The sequence below is a fragment of the Rhododendron vialii genome, chromosome 12a (assembly GCF_030253575.1).
Source record: "Rhododendron vialii isolate Sample 1 chromosome 12a, ASM3025357v1".
In the NCBI taxonomy this organism is placed as follows: domain Eukaryota; kingdom Viridiplantae; phylum Streptophyta; class Magnoliopsida; order Ericales; family Ericaceae; genus Rhododendron; species Rhododendron vialii.
The window spans coordinates 533,708-556,177 of record NC_080568.1 but is presented as its reverse complement, the minus strand read 5'-3'; the positions used below and the strand labels follow the sequence as shown (position 1 = coordinate 556,177).

Here is a 22,470-nt window from a genome sequence, read left to right as displayed (position 1 = left end):
AGAAAGGATTAATAGCTGTAGCGTATGAAAATGAAAGAAAGGGAAAAGGGGATTCTACCTTGAGAAAATTATGACAGCAATGAATAAAACGTAAAGTAGTAGTAATAAACACTCCCAAAAACTAACCAGTAGAAGAGTCCTTGTTTCCACTGCTCGGGCGCGCCACTCTCTCTCAGTTCTGTCGATAAACTTCTACTCCTGCAAACCGAGAGAGAGAGAGAGAGAGAGAGAGAGAGAGAGAGAGAGAGAGAGACTGACTGACTGCTCGGGTTTCGACTTGGAAGAAAGAAGACGGCTGGCAGCACCCAGCAATTGGCAGCAGCCTGTCTCCAGGTACACCACAGCATCATCTCAGCTTCTTTCTTTCGACTACAAGGTGGCCAATACCACATCGAGCATTCTCTTCTAGAGAAATATATATACACACACACTCGTGCACATTTATTAACATGATGCGTGTGAAATCTATTTTATTCTCGTAAACAAGGATGGAACCAGGAGGTCTAGTGGCGGCGATTCTCACAACAAAATTTTTAAAAAATACAATTATTATATGTAAAAATATTTTTTTCTTCTCAACTTATATAATCTCGCTACTGCTATATTTTTTCCTTTATTTTTTGTTATATACTAGTCCTATATTCTCTATTTTTTTTTCAAGAAATGAGACCCAAAAAAGTATTCCAAAACGAAATTTAATGGGCCAAAGTGAAATAATATTAAAGACGAGGTGTAATTCAAGATGCCTCAATTTAGTGGATAGATTAAATTAAAGTTAGTCTTTTTTTTACTTCATGTGCAAATGATAAATATCATTTATTATAGTTTTTGTTACGTTATTTTAAGTTTTTCTATGGGTCGATGATTATTAATATTGTAATGCATCTTTTTTTATTTTTTTAGTATACATTTCGCCGCTGTTAGGATAAAATCCTAGTTCCGTCTCTGCTCATAAACGATTCACCCGTGTAGAGTAGAAAGCAACCACCGTCCAAAATTGAACTCACAAAGTGAAGGTAGGTCAGAATTTTTTCTTTCAACCAATATGGATGGGGAAACTGATTTCACAACTTGTAAATGTACGAGAGATAAAGAGAGAAAACTTACAGAAGAGCATAGTTGGCTAGAATTGCAGTTGCAACCCTATTCGCACAACTCAAACTCAAGAAGTTAATGATTTGCAAGCGATTACGTTGGTCAAGTTATTGGGTTTCTGTTTTACTTGTTGGCCCAAGCAGTTAATCATTCTTGCAAAGAAAGAAGTTTTAAAACATGTACAGTATTTTCTTTTGGGAAATTTTGGAAAGAGCTAGCTTTAGTGACACAACTTCAATTTTTTTTGTTTTGTTTTTGGTTCATATCAAATAGGATAGCCCTTTTTTAGATTAGAATAGATTGTGAGAGAGGAGAGGAAAAGAAAAGAAACGAAACGAAACTAAGTTGTGTGCATAACCTGCATGAAAGCGTGTATCAAAAACATTTGAAACTACAAAAATTCGTAAGAGCGATGATTGTGAGCGCGAGCGCAGATGAAGTATTGAATGGGAGCTGGGGAATGATTATGTGAATAAGGTTTGGATAACTTGAAATGTTGATAAATTGTAAGAAATTGTAAATGAATAAAAACAATGATACCAACTTTTTTGTAACAAAAATTTATAATAGAATGAAAGGAGAGAAGAGTCCCACTTCGAGAGGGGAAGACCTCCAATTGGTTCTGATTGAGGAGAACCGGACCTATGCTTTTCACAAGTAAAGACTTCTAATCATGGTTGTTAGAATCATACGATTCACGATTCGTATCGTACAATTTAGTAGGTAATCGATACGAATAGACTGCCTGAATCGGAAATAGTTATGAATCGGTGATCCGAATCGGTGTATCGAATCGGTGAATCTTTCAATTCACTTAGTCTATGTTTCTCCTCATGTAGTATTATAGGTAATAAGAAAGAGAGATTTATTGCGAGAGTGATAGCAAATAACAAAGAAAAAATAGAATACAACCACCCTATAGACCTTCTAAAGGTTTGTTTTGTACTTTTAACTCTATGGGCTCCCCGACCGGTGTGCCCGAGAGTTGCCACCCGGATTTTTGATATGGATGATTCGAGAAAACCGAGAGCTTGTTTTAGAAAAATGACAAGGCTTTTGGTTCAGAAAAATGTTGAGATTTTGGGTTTGGGAGCCACGTTACGAGCAGGGAAGGTTTTGTCTCGCCCAGTGAAAACCGGTCTCTACTAAGCATTTTAAATAGGGAATTTAATATCGTTCGAAAAACTTAACTTTGATCAAACAAGTAGCAAGCAAGATTCTAAGTTAACCAAACTATTACAATAAATGTAGGTGAGCAGTGTACAACATATGTGGATGCATGTGAGGATAGAAACTGCAAAATACAAAAAGGAGATATTAAGTGTAGCATAAAACACCAAACGGTTAAACCATAACCCCACACGGCATTTGGCCTTCACATATTTCAGAATAGCCTTGCTTTTATGCAATAGCATGAGCCTCTGCCTTTTAATTTGGAAAATGAACTTTTACTAATTATGAAAACTGAAAATGTTTTTATTAGTCTATTCGGCTCGTTTTGTCACATAGAAACATGTCAAAACCCCTTTTAAGATGTTTAAGAAGGTTTCTCCGAATGTAGAGTTGATTTTTGACGTAAAAGCTATTCTGACAAAAATGTTTGAAGACTCCTCATATCTCACAAGTATTGATGAACTTGGAAACCAAGGCTAAAATACCGCACGGCGTTCCGTGGTAAACCGTGTGGTGCCTTAAAGCACTATACGGCTCACCGAGTTCAGTGCAGTTTTTGGTTTTTGACTGTTTTTTGCTTTGAATCTTGTTTGAAACCCAAACTTAGTGTAGAAAGAGCGAGAAGGGCCTCGATCGGCTCCCCTCAAAGCTAAACGTGGTTTAGCCCAAGGAATTTGTTTATACATTTTGATCGAAGCTTGGATGTGCTTGAAGATGGAGGAATGGAGGTTGACTTGGACTGAAAACTCCTAAAATCAGTTGAGTTTCTAAGTTTAGGGAGATTTGTATGAGTTTTGTGAATATTTGATGAGCTTTTGTAGGAAGAATGAGAAAGAAATCAGTGTTAGACTGATTTTGTAATGGACCAGCTTGTGGGTTGTGAGTTGATGTAGAAAGAGAAAGAGAAAGAGAGAAGAGGGATCCCAGAAAATTTTAGAATGGCTTTTCTCAGGATTCAAGGGGTGCCTTTCAACTAAAGGAGGGGTGTATTTATAGGCAAAAATATGCTTGGAGTGCACCCAAAGGCAAAAAAATGCGCTCTGACCAGTCTGCTGACGCGTATGGGAAAAGGCCGCATGGTGGAGTGATTTTTGGAATGCCGCGCGGGAAAAGGCCGCATGGTGAAGTGATTTTTGGAATGCCGCGCGGTGTTTCTGAAATGCCACGTGGTATTATGTGACAACACAGTACACCAAATTTCGCGGGGGCACCCTGGACACTCCAGAACTTGGATTTGAGCGCGGTTCAAAGCATTGGAAAGCTTGTCGAGTCTTCTTTCTAACCCAATTGGTTTCATTCAAAGATGTTTTATACATTGAAATGTGTGACCATTTTACCATTAGTATGTCATGGAAAAAGTTGTTTTTGACCAAGCAAAGGCATCTTTCTCTTTGCAATTAAACCGGGGGTCACCCTACATGTTTAGAAAATGAGTTTTCTTGAGGTTTAGTGGATTAACAAAGGAGCAACAATCCAAGCCTTGAAGGTATATTTTTCCTTATTTCATCATCGAGGAACTTGAAGATTATTCGGGGGCCCGGATTGGGGTGTCTACAAACACTTTTTTTCACAAAAATGACCATAAGTAGGATTCACGAATCCTCATCTCCTGGAAGTTGCAATAGAAGTAGCTTACCTATAAATCCACATTGTTATCAAATCATCATTTAGAAGAAAGATTTTTATTGATTTAGGTCTAAAACTTTTATTTATAGTATACATTTTTTGTTACCTTAAACAATAAACATGTTTCCATGCATTATAAAAATTATGACCGAATCGGAGCTATTCACGATTCGATTCGATTCGCGATTTAGAAAAGAACCATTTCGATTCTCGATTCGATTCACGATTTGACAACCTTGCTTCTAATAACATTCAACTTTCTTTTATTCATGAACAAACATTGTTTATATAGAGCAAGATAACAATAACTGAATCTAAATAGTAGGATAACTACATAACGCCACTAACAACACGACTCCTAGTGGGTAAAACTACATAACCCCACTAACTAATTTCTAATAACTAATAAAACAAAATGAAAACAAACGATGAATTTTTATTGGTACATTTTGTTTGGCTGTGAAACTACTATCCTTCCTTATTCATTTCCTTTATCACAATCCAAAGGGTCTGGTTCATGATTTCATCTGTCTGTCTGTTTTTCATCATTTTAAAATTTCAATGTGACGTGTTTTTGTTGCAAATCAATGAAAGGTTTGGCAAACATCATCTCTCTGGCATTTGGTACAAGCAGTTGCTCTGGTGGCATCCACGAATTACAAATTATCCCTGCGTTGTGAGTTTCAGTTTATTTCCTTATCTCTGAATTTAGGCAAAACCATCACAGAAATGAATGATATTTTTTATTGGCTTTGTGTGCAGTTTGGTGACCTTTTGACTAGTGGAATTCTTGCGTAAGTGCTGCTTTCTTTTCGTTTTTCTTGTATAGCCCAAGAGGGTTTCCCACTAAGCTTTGTAAATGATTGATGGTCGAGAATCTTGATATTTCTCAATGCTAGGCTGTGAGCTATTTAATTCTGCTTTATTTTTCTGATATAAGTACACTGTTAAGCTGGTAAACAATGATGCTTTTGTTAGATTGCTAGCATAGATGTGGTATTGTGGTGCAATGTCTGCTTGGTTCAGCAATCTTGCTTCTTTCGGTTGGTATTTTGTATTTGCACTTCTTATTTTCTTATTGTGAGAGACTTGGAGTCATTTTGTTTAGTTGAGATTTTCTGTATACAATATTCATCATGCTTTCCTATATTACGTTTCGGGGGGGGGGGGGGGGGGGGGGGAACATAAGACCATTTACTTGGGGAAATTTTGGATTTTGGGGTTATGATTTATGTAATTTCAAACCACTGTATGCGTGTCTATGCGTATACACATACTTTAATGAATTTATGGTTTGATTATGAGTCTATGATTGCCTGGTTCAGTTCTGGCTAAACCGACAGTTGAAATAGTGACCCTTTACCAATCTTTTTTTCCGTTTGCTGAAGGGTCTCCAAGTTTTGAAAATGTACTATGCGCAGATGGATGGGGTAATTTTGTTTGTTGCATATGGTAAGGGAGTAGATGTGTGTAGAAAAACACTCTACACTCTACACACGCGCGCGCGCGCACGCGCACATTATGGAGTCCTATGACCCAGACATCTTTACAAGCCAAAGCTTCAGACGGACTCTTTGTAAATTGTAGTTAAAACTAAGGTGAGAATATAAACACCATTTGATGCGGGTTTCAGTTTGATTTATGGGGTTATATTTTTATTGCTTTGACAATCTGATTCGACAAACAGAATGACGGTATGTATACTAAACTAGAGATGGTAATATAGTATGCTGTATGCATAATGCATGTATGTCTACATATACCGTTTGTTCTCCTGGTTTTATTTTCTTTATCACGTTTAAACTGACCGTCTTGTCATGACCACCTTATCAGATAATTCCACAAATAATAACCAAGCAAAAGGTTTTTCATAATTCCATTTTTTGATTATGACTTGAATGATTGATTGGTCCTAGCAGACAGATGCCTTCATCTATCTGCCCAGTTTTGCAGGAATATATACCAAGTAGAAATATAATTTATCTTGTGAGAGTCTCATATGGCAAGCACTTCAATTTACCTGAGAAACTAGTATGCTGACCTTGTAAGAGAATATATAGGAGCAATTTACGCGAAATGGATCAGTGCACAGGAATCAAAATGGAGTCAGGGACAGAAGTGGTTCGGTGCTTAATGTCTAACTATGTACTTCAAGCTCTCTGACTACATATTACAATGTTTGAGAAATATATAAGACCTATAGTGTGGTATTACATATTGATACCAATATGTTTCCAGTAAGGGATGGCCTTGGTCTTTAGACAATGGGATATTTTACGTCAGTTTCTCTCCTGGGTTTTGCAAATATGACATGTCAGATCAGCCGTTCAGGCCCATGTCATTTTATTCTTAATCAGCATGTAGATTTCAATTGATGTGTAGATTTTTTTTTCCCTTAATTCTTTTCTTCTATCCATCAAATATGAATTGCGTTCTCCTATTCTTCTGGCTTTTTTCCTTGTATGTTATGTTTCCTATACCTTGGATCTACTTGCTAAGAAAAAAAATTCTGACAATTTGAAGATATTGGACTTTCTCTTTATATTTAGTACGTCCTGATTCCTGAAGATCTTTGGTTTTTTTTTTCTTTTCTGCAGTTTCTGTAAATTTGCTGGTCAAGAGGTGGCAACAGCTGATAAGGAGATGGCATCAAACACAGAGAGTGGGAAGAGCTTTGCACGAAGAGACCAGCTTCTGGAAATTGAGGCACAGGTACAGAAGTGGTGGGAAGAGAAAGAAGTTTTCAGGGCTGATTCTCTAGAAACTCTTCCCAAACCAGGTGAGAAGTTCTTTGGGAACTTCCCTTTCCCTTACATGAACGGCTACCTTCACTTGGGACATGCATTCTCTCTCTCCAAGCTTGAATTTGCCGCAAGCTATCACCGATTGAGAGGTGCCAATGTGCTCTTGCCTTTTGGTTTCCACTGTACTGGGATGCCCATTAAGGCCTCTGCTGACAAACTTTGTCGCGAAATTCAAAAATTTGGTAATCCACCTGTTTTTCCTACCATAGCAGAGGAGAAGATCACAGATCCAGAACCGCAACCAGAGGAAGCTAATACTGGAAATGAGGTTGCCCCAGATAAATTTAAGGGAAAAAAGTCCAAGGCAACAGCGAAAACAGGTGGCGATAAGTACCAGTGGGAGATAATGCGAAGTTATGGCCTCTCTGATGAGGACATTTCCAAGTTTCAAGATCCATCTTACTGGGTTACTTATTTTCCCCCTCTGGCTGTAGAAGACCTTAAGGCTTTCGGCCTTGGCTGTGATTGGAGACGGACTTTCATCACGACTTACATAAACCCATTTTTTGACTCTTTTGTCCGGTGGCAGTTGAGGAAATTGAAGAAGTTGGGTAAAATTGTCAAGGACCTGAGATACACTGTATACTCCCCCTTAGATGGTCAACCATGCGCTGATCATGATCGAGCTTCAGGGGAAGGTGTTATTCCTCAAGAATACACATTGATAAAAATGGAGGTCATTCCACCTCTTCCTCCAAAATTGAGAGCTCTGGAGGGAAGGAAAGTGTACCTGGTGGCTGCAACATTGAGACCCGAGACTATGTATGGTCAAACTAATGCATGGGTACTACCAGAGGGGAAATATGGAGCTTTTGAGATCAATGAAACTGATATTTTTATCTCGACAGAGAGGGCGGCTCTTAATCTTGCGTATCAGAAACTGTCACGGGTCCCAGAAAAACCTACTTGTTTGGTTGAGTTGACTGGGAATGATTTGATTGGTTTGCCTTTGAGGGCTCCTTTAGCTTTCAATGAGACTATATACTCTCTGCCCATGTTGTCAATTCTCACGGACAAGGGTACTGGGATTGTGACCAGTGTCCCCAGTGATTCACCTGATGATTTCATGTCTCTTTATGAATTGAAATCAAAACCAGCTTTCAGGGCCAAGCTTGGTGTGAAGGACGAGTGGATCCTACCATTTGAAGTCATTCCAATCATTAACACCCCAGAATTCGGAGATAAAGCTGCTGAGAAGGTCTGCCTAGACATGAAGATGAAGAGCCCGAATGAGAGGCAGAAGCTTGATGAGGCCAAGAAAAAAATATATAAAGGAGGGTTCTATGAGGGAACTATGCTTGTGGGAGAACATGCAGGGATAAGAGTCCAGGATGCGAAGAATTTAATCAAGAACAGGCTTGTAGAGCATGGAGAAGCTGTTATTTACAGTGAGCCTGAGAAGAAGGTCATTTCAAGATCAGGGGATGAGTGTGTTGTGGCTTTGACTGATCAGTGGTACATCACTTATGGGGAATCAAATTGGAAGGAGGCAGCAGAGGAGTGTTTGGCTAGTATGAATCTCTTTTGTGATGAAACACGGCATGGCTTTGAGCATACTTTGAGTTGGCTAAATCAATGGGCTTGTTCTCGTAATTTTGGGCTTGGCACTCATATTCCTTGGGACGAACAGTTTCTTGTAGAGTCTCTTTCTGATTCTACCCTTTACATGGCATATTATACCGTCTGTCATCTGTTACAAAGAGGTGATATGTATGGTTCTGATACATCGTCAGTGAAACCAGAGCAGCTGACCGATGAGGTCTGGGATTTCTTGTTCTGTGGTGGGCCCTGCCCTCTATCATCCAATATTTCTGTTCCTCTTCTTAATAAGATGAAACAAGAGTTTGAGTACTGGTATCCATTTGATCTACGGGTTTCAGGTATGTATAGATTTTTTTTGTTTTGTTTCGTTTCGTTTGTTTCTTGCATGTTTTCTAGTCTGTTTTCATTTTAACAGTAGCTCTGTGATCATCACCTTTATCTGCAGGCATATCTCATCATCATCATCATCATCATCATCATCATTGTCATCGTCATTAAGTTACCTGTTGATCGATTGATATACCACATTATGTCGCATAGTACTATATTTACAGCACCTCCCGTGGAATTGGTCATTTTAGCTATTCAAAGGCAACAGTATAGAATGCTAACATGTACACCAGTTTAGCTAAAAATGCTAGTGAATAGTGCATATTTTGCTATTCATCATTTTCAACACAACACCAATACTATCTATTTTACCTATATACTATTAAAGTATCTTTTTTTTTTCTTTTTTTTTAATATTTTCTCCTTCCCCAGATTTGTGTTTGAAGCAAATAGAACAAAACAACTATATCTATCTAGGGTTCAATTTCATTTCAGGAAAGAACAAAACAACCACATCCCATTTCTTCCTCCTGTACACCTATCTATATCTAGGGCTCAATTTCATCCCTATTAATGCTTACACTGATACACATACGAAGAATATGGTGGCGACTTTGGCTTTGGGACTTGGATTCGCCATGGACGAGGTTAGAGAAACCTCTGCGTGGGTCGCAGCTCACAATCGACCACTCGGAACCGGCAGCGGCGGCCCGGCGATGAATGGTGAGGGGTCGAGAGGCTGGATCGGCAGCGGCGGTCCGGCCTGGTGCAACCAAATAGATCGACCTCTTGTTTTTTCAGACGATGAATGGTGAGGGGAGAGAGAGACAGAGAGAGGAAACAATAAAAAATTGGGTAACTTTTGAATAATTGTTCGCTTGTTCTACTGAAGAACCGTAGCTGGAGTCACTATACCAACGTGTTTACCTCATCTGCTGCAGGAGAACTTTTGTACTTTTGATTAGCTAAAATAGCTTTTATTCATCTTTACCTCATCTGATGCAAAGTTTAAGCAATGCTTTTCCAATTCTAGAAATGCTATTTCTTCAATTCCTTTTTTAAAAGGTCAGTTCCCACTTGTACTTGTGGATCCCATCAGGAAGAGAAAGAGAGAAGTACCGCCAAGATTTTGGAAGATACTGGTACCAAATGCCGGATATGGCATTCATTTGGCCTTTGCCAAATTAAGAGCATTGATTCAGCAACATTGAAGACCATTATGTTGGTGATGGCCATTTTTTGGCTTTGCCTAGTGATTTAACAGCCCATTCTTGCATTCTTTCTTTGCCTTTTCCTTCCGTTCGCAGCTTTCTTGGTGCAATCATACTAACATTTCATGGCTTTTTTTTTACCCTTTTAGGTAAGGATCTGATCCAAAATCATCTCACCTTCTGCATCTATAACCACACAGCAATTTTGCCCAACCATCACTGGCCTCAAGGCTTTCGATGCAATGGTCACATTATGTTGAATGCCGAGAAAATGTCGAAGTCAACAGGGAATTTTAGGACATTGCGCCAAGCAATTGAAGAGTTCTCAGCGGATGCCACACGATTCTCCCTTGCTGATGCCGGTGATGGAATGGATGATGCCAACTTTGTTTTCGAAACGGCCAATGCTGCAATCCTAAGGCTCACGAAAGAGATCGCATGGATGCAGGAGGTTATTGCTGCTGAATCTTCTTTACGAAGTGGTCCCCCTACTACTTACGCTGATCGCGTTTTTGCAAATGAGATAAATTTTGCCGTGAAAATGACGGAGAAGAACTATGGTGAGTACTTATTTAGAGCAGCTCTTAAAAGTGGGTTCTATGATCTTCAGGCTGCTAGGGACGAGTACAGGTTTTCTTGTGGGTCCGGGGGCATGAACCGGGACCTATTGTGGAGGTTTATGGATGTGCAGACAAGGCTTATAACACCAATTTGCCCTCATTATGCCGAATATGTTTGGAAGGAGCTTTTAAAGAAGGAAGGGTTTGTCATTAAAGCGGGGTTTCCTGGATGTGATTTACCTGATCTTACCCTTAAAAGGGCCAACACATACTTGCAAGACTCGATTGTTTCGATGAGGAAGTTGCTTCAGAAACAAGTTTCTGGGTCAAAGAAAGCAGAGGTAAATGTGTCAAGTCAACAAAGCAAACCGACAGATGGTTTGATATTCGTGAATGAGCAATATGACGGGTGGAAAAGGGAATGCTTAAATATCCTTAGAAGTAACTTTGACACTGCCACACACAGTTTTGCTCCCGACCAGGAGATCATGGTGGCCTTGAAGGAGAGTGAAGTTGGGCAGGAAGCAAATTTTAAGCAGACCCAGAATCTTTGTATGCCTTTCTTAAGGTTTAAGAAAGAGGAGGTTATGGCTGTTGGGGTTCAGGCGTTGGATTTGAGATTGCCATTCGGTGAGGTAGAGGTTTTGGAGGAGAACTTAGAGTTGCTAAAGCGGCAGCTTGGTCTCGAGCGGGTGGAAATTTTGTCTGTAACAGATCCTGATGCTGTTAGAAGAGCTGGCCCCAATATTTCGATTCTACGGCAGAATCCTCCATCTCCAGGAAACCTCACTGCCATCTTTGAGTGATTCCTTCTGCGAACTACTTTTCTCGTTTAGATTTTAACTTATCTTTTGCAATATATGAGGACAGCTATTCTGTTTCAACTACTAGACTTATGTGACTTATTTTGAAACTTGATTCACACTTTTGGGAATTTTGTATGGGAAATTAGTATGTTTGTGGTTTATGACCAGATGGATGATCTGCTATTGTGTATTCTTTTTTATACAAGCCATGTTTTTTTTTTTTGTAATGTATCTTAGTTTAAGCCTATAATATTGTATGAACCTATGGGTTAGTGATAGCTGTGTTTGGGGACGGCTGCATGCTCAAGGCTCCCTCATTGCGAGGTAAGTGAACCGGTTGATGTAATCATGTAAGCAGTCCTATATCATCATTGCGTTCACGCTTTTTCTTTGGCTTGAACCTCTGATCACGAGATAGTATCGGAGGAAGCTTCGGGTGAAAGGATAAGCTCAGGGAAAACGTACCAAGTTTTTGATGTGATGGAGCTGTTTGTTTGTTTGGTTTTCCTGGCATTTAATTTTCCTTCCCTTGGTAAATTTCCTAACAAATCCAGGATTCGAGCTCGAGTCAAGGCCAATGTGAATTCCATGACATCTTAACAAAGTATCAGGTTTTCTTCCAATCACCCGTTATAGCGTATTTCCAACGTTCAGATAAAACACTAGAAACCTAAATATTCTGATCCTACAAAAGTAAATCATCCTGATCAGTAGAAAGGCTGTGAACTATTTGCTCAAAATTCATTAGGGAAATTTCTTTTTTGCTCCAAGAAATTATGATTTGGATGGTCGGCCAACCAACTTTTTTAAAGGAAAGTATTTGATTGTATGTTGTGCATTTCGCATAGCAAGTGTTCACGATCCAAATTGAGGTCAACTTTTTGTTGTCACCAATCTTTTAGTATAAAGTTTGAGCAAATCACATGACTTTATAAAGTACAAATAAGATGAAAAAATTTTAAGTGTACCGTTTTTTTTATGGGAAATTTTAAGTGTAAAAACTTTCAATACAAAATGTGAATGGGGCACATGAGTGCTGCTACTGGTACAGCATATAGGGCACAGACAGCGCGTACAGTCCGTGTTTGGGCCCGTTCAGGTCTAACAAAGATAATCGGAATCGTTCATTTTGTTCAATATATTTTGCGTAAGGTCCCTGTAAAAAATCAGCTTCATCCGACATTGACAAAAGCGTTTACGAAGCATCCAAAATCGATTTAGAAATTTTCTAAAGCAATTTTGGACGCTTTGTAAATGCCCTTATCGATGTCGGATGAAGCTGATTTTTCATGGAGACCTTAAGAAAAATATATTGAACAAAATGAGCGGCTCCGATTATCTTTGTTGGGCTCGAGACGGGCCCAAACGCCCGCTGTACATACTGTCCGTGCCCCATTTTCTGTACAAGTAGCATTTCTGGGCATATGAAGAGTAGAGGGAAAGAGCAACAACCACAGCCACTTGTGAATCATGACAATGTTATCCGTGGCATACTCTCACTCCTCCCCCACTCTCTCACTTCCACCCCTCTCCCCTTCAAAAATCCATGGCTGCTTATCTTCACCGACCATTCCAACTCCAGTTTCTACTCTAAAATCTTCTGGGTTTCCTCCAAGACTATCGATCAATGGGAATTTGAATTCTCACAGAAACAGATTTCGTGCGAATTCGGCTGACCCAGATGGGGATGTCCAAATTACTACCCAATTCACGCAGGGGAATGATGGAATTTCCAAAGATACTAGTGGGAGCAACCCATCAACTAGCTTCTTGTCTGTTCTCTGTCCCTTGCTCAAGCTTTTCTCCGTAAGTCTCTATTCATCCCCATTTCTTGTTTTTGAAGTTTTGTGCTTGCTCTTTTAGATTCTTATCTCTCTTCATTTTCTTTTTAAGATTATGATATTATTGCAAATGGCAGAAGAAAAAACAAAGAGGAAGTCTTTTTATTCTGTTTGCTCATCAATTGTTTTTGGTGGCCTCATTTGAGCAAGTGCGCTGTTCCCTTGACTCATTGCCAAAATGGCAATCCCAAAGCAATAATTTGGCATGCTACCGTGCCAAAATGCTATAAATTTTGCTCGAATGGTGCATAGGCCATTTTATTATCAGTGTCATTTTTCTGTTAACTATCACCATATCTTCCATGTCTCTGTCACGCCTCCTACACTTTGTCGCTCACTTACGCTCTTGCACAATACCATCTATGATCATGAGGCAAAAATAGCATCACCAAACCTTGTGCCAAGTTTGACACGAGATTTGGCAATACAAATTTCAAGTCTTTGGCTTGTTTGCTCAGAATTTCAAGTGGTGTTGTATGGCCGGCAAATTGCAAAATAAAATGAATAAGCTGCCAGGATGAAGGGCGTCAAATGTTGGAGGAAATTGTGCTGAGGTTGAAAATTTTTGCTGCCAATAAATTGCTCTACTATCAAGTATCAACCATACATATTATGATCCCTTCTTTATTAGTATTTTCAAAGGTGAAGCAGCAAAGTGTTACACTGATGCATCCCCTTATTTACTCCTTCCAAGTGTGTTCATGTGTTATCTTTCTATCGTGCTTAGCATGGGTTGATTCACTGTGCGTGGATCTGTATATGTGCATAGTGCATACACTTAGTGTGTTATTGACTCCACATTGCTTCTTGCCTGAATTGTTGAATTCCTACACTACATGCATGTAGTTTAGTTTTGTATACTCATGTCTCTTCCGGAAGTGATCTTCTTGTGTGCATTTGTTACCACCTGATTAGTTTGAAAAGGTGAAACAAAAGAAAAAGATTGCGATCGGATGTCCCATGTCTCAGAGGGCTGTAGCTTAATGGCCTTAGATTCATCTGGGCTTTTCTATGATTTTCTCTTTATTTGCTAGTGTGCTTTGCTTCTTTCAGGGAGGGGATCCAGCTCAAGAACGGAATTACTTTTTGGAGGTACTATTTGTCAATCATGTAATTCCTTTTTTAGCATTTTCTTGGTTATATGTGATGATAACTCAATTGCTCTTAATTGTGAATCGTGATCTCATTTTTCCTGAGCAAGAGAGGCCCAACTTCAGGATACCAATCCAAAAAACTAGAACCAGTCAAATGTACTAAAATAAGTAGAAGGATATTTCTTGATATACTTAAAATAAAGGACTTTGGTAAGTACGTGTGCAGCTTCTTACAATCTGGATAATACGGCATATGACCTGGTATGGCATCTTGCGGGCCACAAAACCCTCTATTCAGTGTGGTCGGAGATTTGAACATACATATGGATAACACTGAGGAACATACCTAAAATCCAGCTCATGGATGAATGTAAGGATTGTGATATGTGATATGTACAAGAGAAGAGCAATTGACTTTTCTAATTGTATCTGTTGGGTTTGGAGAAAGCATCAATGAGAATACCTTGTCTCCATTTTATTTAACGGCTCAATTAAGGTTATAGTTACTTTGTTTTAATATCCAACACTGTATTGACAGCTGTATTCATTTCAATGGCTTCAAGTTCTTATCTTTCTAGTTGTTTTGATGCCTATTGACTCTTCTTGACAACAGGTTGCGACATCTTCCTTGTCTACCTTGGCAAGGTTGCCATGGGGTTCAAGGTCACTAACAGACAATTTGCACAGCCAAGAGATGAGTGCAGTGGATCCTCCAAATAATTTGCAACTTTTTGAATTTGGTATGATTTGTTCTGATCTTTAAGATAGCTATCTGCACGTGCTCCTCATGACAGACAGAAAAGACTTTCTTTTCAGTCTCCCTTGTTTGAATTTGAATCCTCGCATGTGATTCCCTCATGTGAGAAGAAACAGGACCGCCAACTGTCTAATCTTGATGATCCAAGCCGTTGATTTTGTAGATCCTAGTATGTAAATCATCACCATAAGAAACTCAGTTAATCTGATACTCCATTGGTGAGTGCCTAGTTGAATTATATTTGTTTCAAGGGAAATAGATGTTCAGAATTGAAACGGATCTTCAAAATTCTGATTATTGCTCAAGACACGTCTGATTTGTTAAGATGGCAATCGATGTTTGGTTAACTTAATTTTTTTCTTGAATGATTTTCATATTGAAACCTTTAAAATGAACATCAGATCATTAAAATGGGACAGTGACAGGCCCCATCTTCCTCACGTTATGATCAAATGAGAGGAACCTGGTTCCATTTTGGAAACCGTGATTGATGATGTGCTGAGGGGGCATATTGCCACAGTTGAACTGTTGGTTAGTCATTTCATAGAGGTAGAAATTAAATAAATTATTGGTTACATAATTGTTTCTCCACAAAATGCTTCGAAACCGAATTGGCAAATGTGTTGCGGGCGTGCCAGGACAAGTCCGCTGTCCAAGTTGTTTTTAAGGCCTGGAAGCCTCAAAAATCTGACTTCTTTCAAACGATAGTGCTAGGCCCAAAGGGTAAGGCCTCGTGATGGTTCGTTGGTTGCCTTTGCGGGCTAAGGACTTAAAGTTTTCTTATCGTCAGCTAGAACAATGGAAAGAAAGGGAAAGCGTAGCTAAACTTGAACTAAACAAACTCCATTAACGGTTTAATGAGGTTTGGGTACAGGGAAAGTGATGAAAACTTAAACTATTTTTAGAGTGAATACAAGTATTGCTTGATAGGAATGAAAATGTAAGTGCATAAGCTGTGAGCTTTGAGGTTGTGGACCCTTTCCAAGGCCTCCAAAACTGAGAGTTATAGGGACTACAGGCCTTGAGCTGCTTCAAAATGCTCCAATGCATGGCTGCCAAGTGGCCTTCTAGCAAAGGCTTGGGCTTGAGCAGCTCCAAAATGCTCCAATGAGGGGGCTGCTCTCTGAACAAAACGTGCCTTATACTCCAAGAATACAGCAAAGGCTTGAGAAATCCTCCCTCTTTGTGCTAAACTCTGCAAAAGGGCACAAAGAATTTCAGGCCCTGCAGCATCCAGACCATTTGAGTTGCTTCACTACTCAAGCTATTGCTTGCATGGCCACCTTCCGGGCCCACCACAGCTGTTGACTAAAAATATTCCAGGCCTTCCTATCATTTCATTGGGCCTTTCACCTCTAGTGGGTCCCAAAAACCCTTTGAGCTTGATTCTTTACGGAAGAAGGATCGAGAAAAAGATCAAGCAGGCCTAGGAGAGCTGCTTGTGAGCAGCTTGCTTAGGTCTGTAGGAGTCATTCACTAGTATCTTCATGGGTTGCATGCACACCACCTGTTGCTGGTCTTTGCATCATCCTGAAGAATGGGGTCCCGCCAGCTCAGACCTTGAGCTGCTTGTGAGCAGCTTACCCATTCCTGCCCAGCAAGAATATTCTAGGCCCTTGAGCTGCTTGTGAGCAGCTTCGAGGCCTTTGAGTTGCTTGTAAGCAGCTTCGAGGCCTTTGAGCAGCTTGAGGCCTTTAAGCTGCTTGTGAGTAGCTTCGGGGCCTTTGAGTTGCCTGTAAGCAGCTTCGAGGCCTTTGAGCTACTTGTGAGTAGCTTGAGGCCCCCTCATTGCCCAATGGCTTTTAAAGATGCTCTCTTAAAGTAATGGGCCTATTTCTTAATTAGGCCTGAACTTGTTGGTAAGTCACGGGCCTTTACCCATTGTAAGCCTTCTGAGCCCAAGCATGGTGAGAAAAAACCAGGGTTTCTATCAATTTGGGCCTATTTCGTGGGCCTTGTTACCTTTAGGAACTTGGATTAGGCTTGGACAAAATACTCAAGCTAGTGGATTAATTTAATCCTTGGGCCTTTTAACTGAGTTGGGCCATGATGGGAGGCCTATCATTTCTTAAGAACCGGCCCTAATTCGTGGGCAACCGGTCGTAAGGTCTTTCAAGGCTAGAGCTGTGACCCTCAAGGCCACCTTTTAACCCGTAAATCCACTTCTTGATTTTTGGCCAAAAATGGGTGTAAACAATAATGGAACTAACCATTCGAGATAACTTCCAACTAAGTTTTAGATGCATGCCATAAAGAGAATGACTATTGTGCCTTTGTTTTTGGGATACTTATTATTTAAAGGGTTTTCAACAGAGGCATGCCCTTTTTGCAGGAGGGTTCGAGAGGCCATAACTGAGCTTGATCTTTCAGTAGAGGTGAGGAACAGGTTCTGTTGATACAATGAGGTTTTGAGTTCATCTTTAATTAAACCATGATCTGCAACTTTCCATATAGCTTGAGTGGTATTTCTTTTCCGCCCCATTGTGGGAGGTTCAAAAGTATAATGCAAAAATAGAGATTTGAGTTTAGTTGCTTATACACTCTCAAGGAAGCTTCTCTAGAGCAGCCTCAGTAGCTTTGTTTTCTGTGTAGTCTTACAGTGGCCTTTGGCTTATAGAGTTCTCTTCCAGCATCAATTAATATATAGATGCCAACCATTTTGCATGCCCCTCTTGACAGCCTGTTATTCAACTAGATTACTTCAAAACTGAAGTTTTAGAATGTTTCCATTTGGTATTGTCTGAATCTAAATAATTTACTTCTTACATATTTGCAGATCTATCCTTGCCCAAAAGGTTCCATAAGACACAGGGAAATGGTTAGGAGTGTTGGTGGCAAAGAGCAGTATGTAACTTTTCCTTGGAATATTTTTCGATCAAATTTTTCTTCTCTTGTTTTGACCTTCTAATTCGGGACAACTTCTTGAATTATTGGTTTAAAGAAGAAAACTGGCTCTGACAGAAACAGTTTCATGTCGTCCCATATTCATTTCAAGTCCTATTTTTTGATCAACTATATTAAATGGATACCGGATTAGTAATCATGTCTGGAATCATGGACCACGATATTGACAATTACTCTCTGTAGACATAATGCATCTTTATTATCGCATTAAGTGAAACTTCCATTAGATCACATTTCACATCTTACCTTCATCACAGTTGTCATTGTAATCATAATTGTCATCTTTAGAATTTTAAACAGAGGTTCTTTTGCAGGTTTCCTTTCCTCATGGACCCAAATACTGGAATGTCAATGTATGAAAGTGGTAAGTAGTGAACTCCATTGTCCTTACTCCTCTGATGTATATATCCTTATTGTCTAGTATTTGTGGCTCTATAGTCTATATATTTTATGGTTATTGGGTTTAAGTTTGTCGATTAAGTTGTCAATATATGTATTCATTTATTGAGGCAACCACTGTGAAGAATGACCGATGGAAATGGGTTGTTCGTTTGTAGTTCACTCATTCCATCATTGTCTAGTCACTGTCTTTTTTGAGGTTTTGGGAGGATGAATTAGGATATTTTGTTCTGTTTTTGCACCAAATATGCATTTATTGGGGTATACTCTGCCTTGTTAGGTTGGAGGATCCGGTTTTATAAGCATCATTATACATCGCTGTTTAGTTTTTCTTCCACACCTTGTTTTTCTTATGTTCAACTTCCAAGATTTCTACTCATGTTCAAACTCTATTCTTTCTCATGCTTCTTGGCCAAGTTTTATCCCTTAGATGTTTATCATGCTTCTTTGTCTGCCAGGTGAGATCGTCAAATACTTATTCCAGCAATATGGTAACGGAAGAAGTCCTTCAATTGGTCTTCTAGAAAGGTATTCCAACATGCAAATCTCTTGTTTGACAAGGAAAATGCTTGAACCTTGAATTCTTGGGCTGTAAGCATATCAGATTCCAAATCCATGTTATGATTTATTAATTGTAAGTTCACAAGTGGTTCTAGGGAGGAAACTAAAATGGCAGGAGACTCGGAGATCATTGAGAAGTATATATTTTGATTTTTTTGGTATCACAAGTCTATGAAGAAGTTTGCATAGACAGGAAGACAGGTTAGGCTAGCACCTCTCTCAAAATGAGCATTTTTTTTATTGGTTCCTGTCATCCTTTTAACACATTTAACAAGTGAACAATAGTTATGATGATGATGGTTTATAATTGTCAAAGTGGTTGGTATATATACACATTGGACACATTAACAACTTTCTTCTGATTATCTATGTTCCAGTTTTTGTCTGGTTTTTTATCCATAAGTTCGTTATATCAACAACAATAATAGGACTCTTATAATCTCCAATCAATGGAGATTAGGAATGGCAACGGGGCGGGTTTTGACGTACCCCGACCCCGACCCTAAAATTCCCGACCTCCCCCGCCCCGAAACCCGACCGGGTAATAAAAATCTCCCCCGTTCCCGCCCCTATCGGGTAGCGGGTTTACCCGCCCCGCCCCGCCCCTTCCTTTTTCCTCAATTCTCAATCAGAATGCAAAAATGCTGAAAAAATCTTGGGTAAGCTTCACAATTTTCACATCTCAACTCAAAATTTATGCTAAAAAATTTAAAATCTATCTTCAGAGTGTAAGAAAATGTTCTGTCGGAAAACAAAATTAAACCACCAAAGAGAAATGAGAGGAATTAAGCCATCGGGATCCTTGTCCAAACAGGCCGTTTAGCTTCGAACTTGTCCGAATCAGCAGCATCTCCATTAACCTCCTCGACCCCCTCATCTCTCTGTGCAGCGGCTCAAATGCTTCCGCTTGAGATCCGATGGCGTAGGGCTCGCCGCCGCCGTGAAGGACTAGCTGCTGCTGGAACATTGACACAAATGGAAGATGGCTTCCACCATATGGTTTAGGAGAGTACTTTTTACAACTATGGCATCCAGTGCACTGCCATTTTGAATGGATCAGCTGGATATGTCCATATATATTTAATACTCGGCATCCGAGAGAGAGAGAACGAGAGATCGGTCCTTAGAAGAGAGGAGAGGGTGCGGCTGTAAGGGTCTAAAATTAAGAAAAAAATGAAGGAAACCCTAACTAATGTATGTATATATATAAAGGGGATTCGGGGCAGGGCGGGTTTAGGGGCGGGGCACTGTCACCCCGAACCCAGTCAGGTTTCAGATTTCTTATTTCGACCGAATACCCGAAAAAGAGGTGTAAAACCCGCCCCGTTCGGGGCGGGGCGGGTATGATTGCCATCCCTAAATTGGAGATACGGGAGGGGAACGATTGGAAACACACCTAACCTTTGGCAACAAATGCACGAAGTGGCTGCTCTTAGAAAGTTTATCACTAAGATAGTGACCTCCCTACACCTCCAAAAATCAAGAAACTCAAGGGACGTTATGTCGTGGAACCATGCACCAAATCAAAGCTGGAAAGCATCATAAGGAGCAGGCCTAGAGATTCGATTCAATTTATGTGCTCGCTACCTTGCTTCTTCATTCAAAATCCATGTCCGTAAGTTTGTTATCTCTTTTTTTCAAATGTTTAATTAATAACTAGTCATCTTTTATCAAACAGCACACTGCTTACAGGATGGATGCCAACCATTCTTCGAGCAGGAAGAGGGATGTCATTATGGGAAAAGGCCCGAACAGAGCCACCACCCAAGAAGTTGGAACTTTTCTCCTATGAAAACAATCCAGTAAGACAACGAATGTGTGGTAAATCCGTGGGCAAATCATTCAGATTTTTGTCCCTTTCTTTTTCCACTTCCTGCTTTTCCAGATTGAAAAGATTTTTTGGGCAAGTCCAAATTGAAAAGTTTGTGATGAGAAATTAGAAATGCAACAAAAAGATAACAATAATGCTGAAAATGTGGAAGAACAAGATTACTCTGGGTTAAGGAAAGGCACATTACGTAGGTGTTATAACAAAAATTATGGCTTAAATGCTCAACAGATATTGCAAAACATAATTTACCTGGATAACTTGAAGTAATTAGCGCAAGACTTTGTTGATTTGAGTTGCCAACTGATGAAAATCCCAGTGTAGTCATAGCCCCCAGAAGGATGCACGACTCATGAAAATGCCATAACCAAAGCCAAAGGATTCAGAAGAACTTTTTCCTTCATAGTGTTGACTACAAATCTGCAATTCTAGAGCAATTTTCTGTTTTATGCAAAGTATCTTTTGACACTATTCCTTCTCAGTATGCTCGAATTGTGCGGGAAGCACTCTGTGAATTGGAGCTTCCTTATGTCCTTCAATCTGTCGGAGAGGGATCCCGACGAACAAATTTACTTGTTGAGGCATCTGGATCGAAAGAGGTTAGTCCTTGACATTTTCTGATCACCATTTAGTTCTATCTAATCAATATGACTTATCATGGTTTTGAAAACAAAAGGTAACAGCAAGGGAGTTCCTTGGGGTCCACAGTTGGAGAGCTGCAGTTTGTGCCTACTATTGGTAGAAGTTCTGCAGTTTGTTCTTGCCACATATACCAACCATACCAATTGCCCGTATCAGCTGCGATTGCTCTCAGGCTCCTTATTACATCACTTGCTAGAATGTGTCTTAGGGCTCTTTTTCACTTCAATAATCATTTTGAGGTGGCATGAGCATTGTAGAGTATGTTGCTTTCTGGTTGTGGGCTGAGGTGGGTTAGAGCTTTTCAGTGTTGGATGGAGGAGAAATTTTATCTCCTTTTCTTTAGTAGATTTTATAGTAGACTTAAACTTTTGTGAGGGCTAGCTCTGGTCATAATTGCATCTTTTGTGCGTTCTTCCCCTTTCTTCATGATGTTCTTGGGCAATGCTCCCTTGGCGTCCTAGTAATATATTCTTCTGTGGACTATCTTGCCACAGCTTGAAATGGAAAACAGAGGGCGAAGAATATTATCAAATTCTCAAAACATCATCTGGTTAAAGAGTATTCTGCATAATTTGATGCACGTCCATACAAAGACATGCAAGTACTGATGAGCAAAGTTGTATCTTTATTTTCCAGGTGCCTTACATAGTTGATCCCAACACTGGAACTCAAATCGGCGATTACAAGAAGATTTTATCTTATTTGTTCCAGACTTATGCCATGGCCAGCTCATAGTTGCAGCATACACCTTGAACTCTCGAAGGTTACTGCAGTTGAGGGAGACAAAAAGGCTATCATTATTCTTGTCTACTGGAAATCAGGTGAATTGCAGCACAATTGCCATGGTAACATCGTCGGTTTTGATCCGAGATTGAGTGTTGGGCTTGCCTTCTCCTCGTGGTTATGACGAGGTTCGGGACAATAGAAATATATTTGTAAAAAAAGAAAAAGAAAAAAAGAAGGGAATACCGCTGATCTGAATGACTCAATTGTTTTTTAGCCTTTAGGAAATCAAATATAAATATTGATGAGTTTCAAATGATCAGTGCAGACTTGTATCTTAAAGGTGGAGGGGAGGATTCAGGGGTTGGATTATGGCTACCTTTTGTTGGTTTTGTTCTTTTTCGCAGAGAATATTACAATATTCTAAAAGTCACTAGGCGCTAGTCAAGCGGTCGGCCACCTTTGAGCGATTAAACGGAGCAATTGGCAATTAATCGGTGCATATTAATTAGTAATCGGCAATTAATTGTTAGTCGGACCTAATTGGATAGACATTGCCAAAGATTAATCGGCG

At 39.7% G+C, this 22,470-nt stretch overlaps 2 protein-coding genes across 4 annotated transcripts; both read left to right on the top strand.

The window, feature by feature from the left end:
- The first annotated feature begins 133 nt into the window (after positions 1-133).
- On the top strand, positions 134-11,392 carry LOC131311937 (leucine--tRNA ligase, cytoplasmic-like). Its single transcript, XM_058339588.1, has 5 exons — positions 134-333; positions 4,489-4,570; positions 4,657-4,688; positions 6,492-8,578; positions 9,931-11,392. The coding sequence occupies exons 4-5, from the start codon at positions 6,538-6,540 to the stop codon at positions 11,145-11,147; spliced, it is 3,258 nt and encodes a 1,085-aa protein (XP_058195571.1). The 5' UTR covers positions 134-333; positions 4,489-4,570; positions 4,657-4,688; positions 6,492-6,537; the 3' UTR covers positions 11,148-11,392.
- A 1,191-nt stretch (positions 11,393-12,583) lies between these two features.
- Positions 12,584-22,134, top strand: LOC131311938 (glutathione S-transferase-like protein tpcF). 3 transcript variants are annotated; one of them, XM_058339589.1, is made up of 10 exons: positions 12,584-12,953; positions 14,042-14,080; positions 14,696-14,822; positions 17,153-17,214; positions 17,616-17,683; positions 18,058-18,107; positions 18,601-18,670; positions 20,382-20,505; positions 21,014-21,130; positions 21,810-22,134. In XM_058339589.1, exons 1-10 carry the CDS (start codon positions 12,618-12,620, stop codon positions 21,906-21,908), a joined length of 1,092 nt encoding a protein of 363 aa, XP_058195572.1. In that variant the 5' UTR covers positions 12,584-12,617; the 3' UTR covers positions 21,909-22,134. The 3 variants fall into 3 exon arrangements, with proteins under 3 accessions (XP_058195572.1, XP_058195573.1, XP_058195574.1); XM_058339591.1 differs by having other exon boundaries at positions 12,682-12,953; positions 14,023-14,080; XM_058339590.1 differs by lacking the exon at positions 21,014-21,130 and having other exon boundaries at positions 12,591-12,953.
- Positions 22,135-22,470: the final 336 nt, after the last annotated feature.

Excerpts from the sequence above, each read along its gene's own strand:
- LOC131311937 (XM_058339588.1), top strand. The coding sequence starts at position 6,538 with ATGGCATCAAACACAGAGAGTGGGAAGAGCTTTGCACGAAGAGACCAG. Across the intron at positions 8,579-9,930 it reads ATTTGATCTACGGGTTTCAG|GTAAGGATCTGATCCAAAAT; the intron begins GTATGTATAGAT and ends TTACCCTTTTAG.
- LOC131311938 (XM_058339589.1), top strand. The coding sequence starts at position 12,618 with ATGACAATGTTATCCGTGGCATACTCTCACTCCTCCCCCACTCTCTCA. Across the intron at positions 14,081-14,695 it reads AACGGAATTACTTTTTGGAG|GTTGCGACATCTTCCTTGTC; the intron begins GTACTATTTGTC and ends TCTTGACAACAG. Across the intron at positions 20,506-21,013 it reads TCTCCTATGAAAACAATCCA|TATGCTCGAATTGTGCGGGA; the intron begins GTAAGACAACGA and ends ATTCCTTCTCAG.